Genomic DNA, 10,431 nt, shown 5'->3' on the forward strand with positions numbered 1-10,431 from the left:
GAGGATAGATAAAGCACGAAGGGTGATGCCGTGCACATTTATATTATTCATATGGTGAGGAAGAGTGATAAAGCACGAAGGGTGATGTCGTGCACATTTACATTTATATTGATGCATATGGTGAGGAAGAGAGATAAAACACGAAGGGTGATGTCGTGCATATTTATATTATTAATATGGTGAGGAAGAGTGATAAAGCACGAAGGGTAATACCGTGCACATTTCTTTGATTGATTGAATGGTAAGGATTGCGAGTTAAAGCACATAGGGTGATGCCGTGTACTTTCTATTTGCTGTGTTTATTTGTTGTTATCAATTCAAGTGTTTTATCTGTTTAGATTTCTTTACTGCTGTGATCCCTTGTGTTGGAACCCATAGTATTTTCAATACCTCCCCGTATTTATCTATATATATTTCAATACTTCAAATTTCAATAATCTTTACGTTTTTAATTCAATTAGTTTCTCAATTAAATTTCCTTAAACCGTCTGAGGTTGTATTTTACTAAAAAAGGAATTTCTACTAAGTTGTAATTTATTAAATCCCATGTTAAAGGTAGTAATTCATTCGGTGTTGTATTTTAATTGAAAATGGTACTTTCTTATTTAAATAATTTCTAAAAATAATTTCATCTTTTCTTGCTGAGTTTCTAATTGGTTTGGAAGCTGTACTCTACTTTATGTTATGTAAATGAGACTCCTTGAACATCTTAATTGTATTGGTTATGGACCCTATGTACTGAGTAATATGAGAACGTTGTTGTGCAAAGTGAGACAGAAATACGTAGGCACAAGGTGTCAGGTGTTCTAAAAGTTTGGTAATTGAGGTTATAATATGAGACAACGAGTTTGAGATGACTGGAATTGTGCATCAGAAATGATATGATTTATTGAGCAGACGTCGCCTTCCATATTTGAGTACATTTTTACTTGTCTGTGTTTCAGCTAGGTTGGTGGTAATTTACTTGGTTATCCTTCGTTTCCATCTGTATTTCCCTTTATTGTTCCTACTGATTGTAGTTTGTTCTCCCCCTGTTGTTGATATTGCTTTGTTATCTTTATGTTGATAGTTTATTATCATATCTTGTTCAATTTATTTGACCATTAGGTGTTTGGACTGTTCCTCGTCACTGCTCCACCGAGGTTAGTCTTGATACTTACTGGGCACTGTTGTGGTGTGCTCATACTACACTTCTGTACATTTTTGTGTACAGATCTAGGTATTCGATCGAATGTAGCTGTGCGGGTCGTTGCGGCTGTGTTCGCAGGCTTCGGAGTCACCTTCCTATTTCATATTCACCTTCAATTGTACTTATTTTCATATGTTCCTTTTGTTTCGGAACAATGATGTATTTATTTTGTATAACTACTCTTAGAAAGGCTTATGACTTGTACCACCGATTTTGGGAATTGTAATTTGTTCAGAGTAATTTAATTTAAAGTTAGTAAATATCAATATTATTTCAGTTAATGTTAGCCTTACGTAGTTTAGAGACTAGCTGTCATCACGGCTCCTTCGGAGGGATTTTTGGGTCGTGACATCCGCCCCGTTCTCCCATACTGAGTCACATGCAGCACCTCGGAAAGCATGGACGAGCCACATGCAGGGAAACTTTCACGTGTGGTTCTGGCCGGGGACTCTGGTATACTATGTACTAATATGTGTAGGTTCCCGTAATTCGAGTGAGATTGTCATGGCGCAAAAGCATATATGATCTTGTACTCTTTTGTTCCCTGTGTTGGTTATGTTCTTTATGTCTCGTCTAGCAGAAACTAATCGAGCTCCGTTTGATCTCCTAGAAGCGAAAGTTGAATTAGTTGCAGGCGTTAGGGAGGGATTTTCAATCAATTGAGTTATAAAATTGAATTTCATGTATGAAAAATCAGTGTCACCTTTGTTGTTTTCGTTATTATAGTTTATAGCTATAGTATCTAACAAGGCATAAAGCTTACAGCTCCATATCATAATATCTATTAGTAATATTTTCTTATATTGGTTAGTGTTACTTCAAATTAACAAGATGTTAGCCATACATTTATAATACTCTACATTGAATTTTGTTGTAAAAAAAATTTATTTACTAATATAATAGTTGAGTAGTTTAATTCGAAGTCCTAAATTATTAGGCAAAGCTCTACTAAGAACTGAGGAAATTGAAATTATAAAATCAAAATAAAAAAGGAGATTTATTGCATTCTTAATGTCAATACAAGGAAATTATGAAGCCTTTTTATTAATTAAAAGGATAAATAATGAATACAAGGAAATAATACATTTCTTGAATATTAATTATAATTTTTTGAAATATATGATAGTTTTCTTTGTGATTAAAAACGCATAGCAGACTAAAAATAAGTTATAACTATGAAATTGAAATAAAAAACATGAAAAATAAGCTTTCAGATCGAGCTAGTGAAATTTTTTGTGTGCTAGTTATTTAAGATTAACCATTTTTTTTGGTTTCTAATTCGGTGTTTATATTAGGGCCCGACTAAATCTGGATTCACGCCGGGAAGTCCCATATTTGGTTGGGGGGGGGGGAGGGAGGATAAGCGTTCTCTAACAAAAGCAACTCCATATCCAAGGCTCAAACTCGAGACCTCTAATAAAGGATGAAAAATTACTAACCATGCCACCACCGTTCTTATCGGTGATTAGCTGAGTTTTCTTAAGTAAGAAATTCATTAGGAACTCGGTATAATCTAAACTTTTGAAGAGCAAACGTGATTCTTTTTTGTAATCATAACTTGAAAAGAGAAAAAAATTGCTTCTTCGTTACTTTTTTTTTTTTTTTTGGCTTCCTAGATGTTATCTACCCTTATTTTACCTCTCTTCATTTTATTTTGTTTAATAATTCCTTTCAGTGAAGTTTCGCATGGCGTAGCCTAAAACATCGTGTTAGACATGAAAATTTACCGTTCTTGCCTTTTGGCTAATATGAAGTATATATTTTTATCAGTTTGATATTTAATTCGCGACTCATCAATCATACAATATGAATTTAGCTTTTTTAAACCCTACTGATATCTTTGTTATTGGAATTTTCGAGCGTTGTTTAAGTATGTTGCACAACTGCTGAGAGTATGAACGCATTGAGTAGTGAAGTAACTTAAGACAACTAATTAGAGTTTAGTCTAATCATAGTTTAACTAACTATAGTTAGCAATTAGTTAGTCTAGCTTTATTAGTATATAACTAGTAGTTAACACAGAGGCAATTACTTTGATAATAAAGATGAGCTTTCTTCTTCCCCAATTTCTTCTCTCATTTCTTAGTTCAACATTCAGCTTCGATTCACAAATTCAACATGGTATCAGAGTAGATTACTGATTGATTCTAGGGATTTCTTTGTAAATCGAGAGAATCATCTCATATCTTCTTCATTCTGTTCATTTTTGTTTCTTCAATCTCTGTCAAAGAATCGAGGTTTTCATGATCGAAACCCTACTTTTTTGATTCGATTGAGTTGCGAGTGAATTTCTACAATATACATGGCAACTGACGACAATTCGGGCGATAGCACCAATGCGACACCGATCCAACCTATTCTCGATCACAATCACCCACTCTATCTATACCTATCCGATGGACCAGGTTCATTATCAATTGGTTTGTTGTTAACTGGTATAGAAAACTACGCGTTATGGAGTCGAGCTATGAAAGTAGCTCTCTTAGGAAAGAACAAATTATGTTTGGTAGACGGTACCACCTCAAAAGGTGATTTTGGATCTGGATTAGCTCATCAGTGGGATCGTTGCAACGCTATTGTTACTTCGTGGCTGATGAGCAACGTTAATTCACATCTCCTTACTGGTGTTTTGTTCTCAGAAAACACTCAAACAGTTTGGGCACGACTTAAGGAACGATTTGACAAAGTAAATGCTTCGAGACTTTACTACTTTCACAAGGAATTTTTTACTTCAACACTGGGGATATCATCTGTTTCAATTTACTTTACGAAATTAACAGATCTGTGGGCAGAGTATGATGCTATATTACCACCACCTCCTGTTAAGGATTATGTTGAACAACTGGAGTTTCAAAGATTGCTGCAGTTCTTAATGGGGTTGAATGATAGTTTTGAGCAAGCCAGAAGTCAGATTCTGATGATGCCTAATGTTCCTTCTATTAACCAAGCATACACTATGATAGTCCAAGATGAAAGCAAAAGAACAATTTCAAGTAACCAGTTCAACACTCATATAGGACAAGTTGAACCTACTGCTATGTTTACTTCACAATCAGGGAATAGGCCAAGGAGAAATTTTGGCATAGAATGTGAATTTTCCCACCAGAAGGGGCACACAAAAGCAAGCTGCTACAAGTTGATGAAGTGTGAGGTCTGTAACAAATCTGGCCATTTGAAGGAGAACTGCTACAAAGTAGTGGGCTATCCATCTGATTTTAAACCTAAGTGAAGAGATAATGTTACAACACAAGTAGAAAGCAATGTCTCACAAGAGGTACACAAAGGAGTTCCAACACACATGTTCACAAATGAACAATATTCTCAGATTTTGTAGCTGTTGAACAAAAGCTCAATTGCTGAATCCAGTGGTAATATAGCAGCTGTGGCAGGTACTTTTCTTTATAATAACATTATTATTCCTAAGTGGATTGTAGATACATGAGCTACAAACCATATTATAGGGAATAAAGATTTACTGCACAATGGAACACAAACAGAAAATGCAGGACAGGTTCAACTACCAACTGGAGATTCTGCCGTAATTACACACATAGAGGATTGCCAATTGTCAGGAGGTGACACTATTAAGAATGTCTTATGCGTTCCCGCCTTCAAGTTCAATCTTTTGTCTGTCTCCAAGGTGACAAAAGACCTGAACTGTTTTCCTTCCTTCTTTCCCATATTCTGTGTCTTTCAGGACCTCTGGTCTGGGAGGGTGAAGGAGATTGGTAGGGAAGAAGATGGGATGTACACCATGATATCAGTGGAGTCACACAAAAGGATGCATTCTCACAAAGCCTTTACAGTGTTGAAGCAAGAGATCCAGATATATGGCATAAGAGAACGAGGCATGTACCTCTACTAGTTATTAGAAAACTACAATGTTTCAGAAACAATTTAGATTTCAATAATGTTCATAGATGTGAGATTTTCCCTTTGGCAAGGCAAACTAGAATGCCTTTTCCAGCAAATGCTACTAGAAGTATTGAAGCTTTTCAACTAATTCATATGGATGTTTGGGACCTTACAAGATTGCTACTCATAATGGAATAAAGTTTTTTCTTACATTAGTGGATCATTACACTAGATGGACTTGGACTTTTCTGTTAAGACTGAAATCTGATGTAGTTTTCATCCTTAAGAATTTTCTTGCTATGGTTAAAACTCAATTTGGCAATTCTGTTAAAATGTTCAGGTGAGATAATGAGAGTGAGTTTTTCAATACTCAATGTAGGGAATTATTTCAGCTACATGGGATCTTGCACCAAAGTTCATGCTCTTACACACCTCAACAGAATGGGGTAGTAGAAAGAAGACACATACACATTTTGGAGATTGCAAGGGCTATCAGATTCCAGGGTCACCTACCAGCTAGATTTTGGAGAGATTACAATGAGACAGCTGTGTATATTATCAATAGAGGGCCATCCACATTGCTTGGTAACAAGTCACCTTTTAAACTGTTGTATCACAGACAACCTTCTCTATCTCATTTAAGAATCATAGGGTGCTTATGCTTTGCTTCATTGTTGCCTAAAACTGATAAGTTTGGGCCTCGAGCTATGAAGTTTGTACTATTGGGGTATGCAGCACTCCAGAAAGGATATAAACTTCTTGACCTTGAGCACAATGTATAAATCAGCATAGATGTAACCTTCTTTGAAGATGTTTTTCCTTTCCAGAATCTAAAGGAGGGAACTGGCCAATCCTTCCTAGATGAATTGAATATGAGAACACTCTATGATTATAATACTGAGATCATGAGTGTTATCCACATTCTACATCAGCTCTTGCTACAAATTCACCCATTGTTCCTACTCCAGAGAGTTCCCCAGTACTCAACTCAGATCATGAACATTTAGAGACTTCTCCAACCCATTCAATATCCACTTGAATCCCTCCAACATCAAATCCCCCAGTTTCTGTGCCAACTGCAGTTCCAGAATTGAGTACACTACCTGTTGAGGTTGCTTGAAAGTCAAGAAGGACTTTTAAACCTCCCATTTGACTCAAAGATTATGTAACAGCTGACAAAAGTACACAAAGTAACAGTTGCATATATCCAATAGCTGTTGTCATAGGCTATGATCAACTGTCACCCAAATACCAAAGTTACTTATCTCAATTCTCTTCAGAACAGGAACCTAATAGCTACTATGAAGTTGCAAAGGATAACAGGTGGATTGAGGCAATGCAGGCAGAAATAAAGGCACTTGAGGATAACAAAACTCGGGAGATAGTACCACTGCCTCCTGGGAAGAGAGCTAAAGGGTATAAATGGGTATACAAAATCAAGTACAAGGCAACTGGAAGGGTTGGGAGATTTAAAGCACGACTTGTAGCCAAAAGATATAGTCAGAAGGAGGGGTTGGATTACCAGAAAACCTTTTCACCAGTACTAAAAATGGTGACAGTCAGGAGTGTGATTGCCTTAGCTGCTTCCACGCATTGGACCATCCATCAAATGGATGTGTACAATGCTTTTCTTCAAGGTGATTTAACTGAAGAGGTATTCATGTGTATTCCACCAGGTTTTGTGGGATGTAACAATAGATCACTGGTATGTAAACTGAATAAGTCACTCTATGGACTCAAGCAAGCATCTCGGCAATGGAATATCAAACTCACTACATCACTGCTTGCATCAGGTTTTCAACAAAGCCACCTAGACTATTCTTTTTTCACCAAAAAATCTTTAGGGCAGCTTGTGGTAGTTCTTGTGTATGTAGATGATCTCATCATTACTGGAGATGACTTGGAGTTGATATAGGAGATTAAATCACAGTTTTAGGATAACTTCAAAATCAAAGATTTGGTAGAGCTGAAGTATTTACTGGGAATTGAGTTTGCCAGAAGTAAAGAAGGAATCTTGATGCATCAAAGGAAGTATAGCCTGGAGTTAATTGTTGATCTGGGCTTATCAGATTCTAAACCTATGAGTTCACCTTTGGAATTGAATGCCAAGCTGACCACATTGGAGTTTGATACACCCAAAAACACTACAAATGATGATACTCTATTAGAAGATCCAGGACCATACCAAAGATTACTTGGAAGGCTGATGTACTTAATAGTCACTAGGCCAGACATCTCATTTGCAGTTCAAACACTAAGTCAATTTATGCACAGTCCTAAATCTTCTCATATGGATGTTGCTCTTATGATTGTGAGATATATCAAGAATTGTCCTGGCTTGGGGCTGTTGATGAAAGCTGATTGGTCTGGCTCACTAGCAGCTTTCTGTGATGCTGATTGGACAGCTTGCCCCAACAGTAGGAGGTCAATAACAGGTTATCTAGTAAAGTTTGGTGATTCCCTTATTTCATGGAAGTCCAAGAAACAATCAACAGTTTCCAGAAGTTTTGCTGAAGCAGAATATAGGAGTATCATCATTTGTTTAGCCCATTGGCTTGTTTAAGGAGTTAGGTGTTACTCAACAAAATCCAGTTTCTAACTATTGTGATAGTTAATCAGCAATCGAAATTGCAGCTAATCCTGTCTTTCATGAACGGACCAAACATATAGACATCGATTGCCATTTTGTGCGTGAGAAGATCCAGTCAGGGTTGATCCACACTGTTTATGTCAATACTGCTGATCAGCAAGCTGACATTCTCACCAAAGGCCCGAGCAGAATGCAGCATAGCTATTTGTTATCCAAGCTAGGGATGAAGAACATCTTCACCTCCTCTAGCTTGAGGGGGGTGGGGGTGGGGTGTTGATAGTATGAATGCATTGTGCAGTGAAGTAACTTAAGACAACTAACTAGAGTTTGGTCTAATCATAGTTTAACTAACTATAGTTAGCCATTAGCTAATCTAGCTGTATTAGTATATAACTGGTAGTTAACACTGTACAGAGGCAGTTACTTTGATAATAAAGATGAGCTTTCTTCTTCCCCAATTTCTTCTCTCATTTCGAAGTTCGACATTCAGTTTCGATTCACATATTCAACAACAACCACCTTGGCCTAGTACATTAGGACAAGTACGCAGATAGCCATTCTCAGGGACGCTATTTAGGGATTAGCCGGTACTTATTTTTTCCTGAAATTTTAACTTCAAGGTAATTCAGGACATTTTATCCGAAAAAATTGAAATTCAGGACGAACTGACTAATTCCTAAATAACAACCCTTTAGAGTGGATACTTGGTGTTATTTCTACTAGTACATCCCACAAACCCCATAGAAATTTTAGACAAATATTAATTAATGGACCCATAATTTCTTTTGTTTTGGTTTAAAATAATTTGTAATAGGGAAAAAAGGTGACATATTTGGTGTTAGCATCGTTTGATCTGGAAGGAGATCGAAGTATTTCATTCAATCTCACGATAAGAAGATTGTCCAATAAGGTAAATTAATAAGAGGACCGTCCCAACTAAAAAATTTGATAATTTTCTCCATAATACTAATAATTTCTTTTTCATGAATCTAACCTACATTTATATATACTTTGAAGCCTAACCAAATTGTAATAATTTTTTTTTAAAAAGAGGTCCTTAATTGTTCTTAAAAACACGAAACTAAATATGAAACCTAAACAAGGATATATTTAATTTACTTTTAATAAATGTCAATAAAAAATATCTCAAAAAAAAAGGTGAGCTTATTAGATATTGTCTTGTGAAATTAACAAAACAAAGTGAAATCCATACACATTAGAATCAAACATTTTAAATAAATAAAAATAAATCGTCTATAATAGTCATATTAATATTACTATTTTCAAGCAAGAATCAATATTGCTGTCATTTCTCTAACATTTAACAATGTTAATATTATGAGGTTGTTACACGAATAGCCGGGCAGATTTACTATTCACATTTCTAACTCCTATACATAGATTATATATTGATTATATACAGTTATACATTATATATATATATACAAAATACATATTTGATATATCCGCCAGCTATTTTTAATTTAAGAGATTAAATGAACCGCTATTTGGGTTAATTCTTCCATAGTGTTTAGTGGGTTTGGAGGTGTATGCAGAAGGATACAGGGAGTAAGAAATTTACAGATAAAAAGAAATTGCATAATGTTGTAAGTTTATTCATTTGAAAATACAAAAAGGAAAAGGCATCGGTTTCTTTTGTATTTTCCAGATATATCTTTTACTAAACAGAAAAATATTGCATAGTTTAGGCCTTAGGGGAGTATTCTAATTCCAATTAAATTGCCTAATTTCTGGAATTAGGTTGTAACGATCCGACCGGTCGTTTTAAGCTCTAGCGCGTCGTTCAGCAGTTTGGGGCCATGAGCAGCTTCACTTCAGGTATTATGACTTGTACGCATGGTCGGAATTGAATTCTGGGGAATTCAGAGTTGATTTGGAAAGGGAATTCTCATTTCGGAAGCTTTAAGTTGAAAGAATTGATTAAGATTGGATTTCAGAGTAAACGACCTCGGAATCGGGATCTGAAGGTTCTAGTAGGTTCGTATGATGATTTCGGACTTGGGCGTATGTACGGACTTGGTAGAAACTTGGCGTTTGAGGAAAAACCTAAAAAATGGATATTTTGGATTTTTGACCACGCTTTTGGGTATGAAATTGAAAATAAATTATATATTTGAGTTCGTGAGGCTATGGGTAAACTTTATCTTTGAAAAATTTCGGAATCCGGGCACGTGGGCCCGAGGGCAATTTTGTCAACTTTTCGATCGGGGTTAAGAATTGTTATAAATTGGATTGTAATGAGTAATTGAACATATATTAATGGATTTGCATAATTATTGGCTAGTTTTGGAGCATTGTGCATCGATTCGAGTCTTCGGAAGAGCGTGGAATGCCGGTTATGGATCTTCGGAGCGAGGTGAGTCTCCTTTCTAACCTTGTAAGAGGGAATTATCCCTATAGGTGAAATAATTGGTTATGTGCTCCTATTTATGGGGGCTACGTACGCATGAGATGACGAGAGTCCGTGCGTAGCTACTAATATATGTAAGTCCGGGTAGTTTAGGACCCAAAAGCATGCTATACTTGGAATATCTGTAATCTTGTTGGCAGTTGAATTGCCTAAATCCTACCGAATTGGTAAATGAATTTCTAAAAGGATTAAACTTTATTTTTTTAAAATCATTAAAAGAGGATTGGCTTTTATTTGGATAAATGTTCCCTGATAAATTCTTAATTGACTGTTTGAGCATGTATTCTATATGTACATGCATCACATGTATGTTTCGCGAGTAGGGTGATTATTTATTTAAAATTGACCGTGTCGCATGTGTGATTC

General features: G+C 35.9%; 1 protein-coding gene across 1 annotated transcript; it reads left to right on the plus strand.

The window, feature by feature from the left end:
- Positions 1 to 3,491: 3,491 nt before the first annotated feature.
- On the plus strand, positions 3,492 to 6,959 carry LOC142163786 (uncharacterized). The gene is made up of 9 exons (XM_075220924.1): positions 3,492 to 4,340; positions 4,524 to 4,578; positions 4,687 to 4,829; positions 4,887 to 5,041; positions 5,110 to 5,171; positions 5,261 to 5,384; positions 5,664 to 5,820; positions 5,872 to 6,023; positions 6,242 to 6,959. Exons 1-9 carry the CDS (start codon positions 3,492 to 3,494, stop codon positions 6,957 to 6,959), a joined length of 2,415 nt encoding a protein of 804 aa, XP_075077025.1.
- The last annotated feature ends 3,472 nt before the right edge of the window (positions 6,960 to 10,431 follow it).

The sequence above is a fragment of the Nicotiana tabacum genome, chromosome 9, assembly GCF_000715075.1.
Source record: "Nicotiana tabacum cultivar K326 chromosome 9, ASM71507v2, whole genome shotgun sequence".
Lineage (NCBI taxonomy): Eukaryota > Viridiplantae > Streptophyta > Magnoliopsida > Solanales > Solanaceae > Nicotiana > Nicotiana tabacum.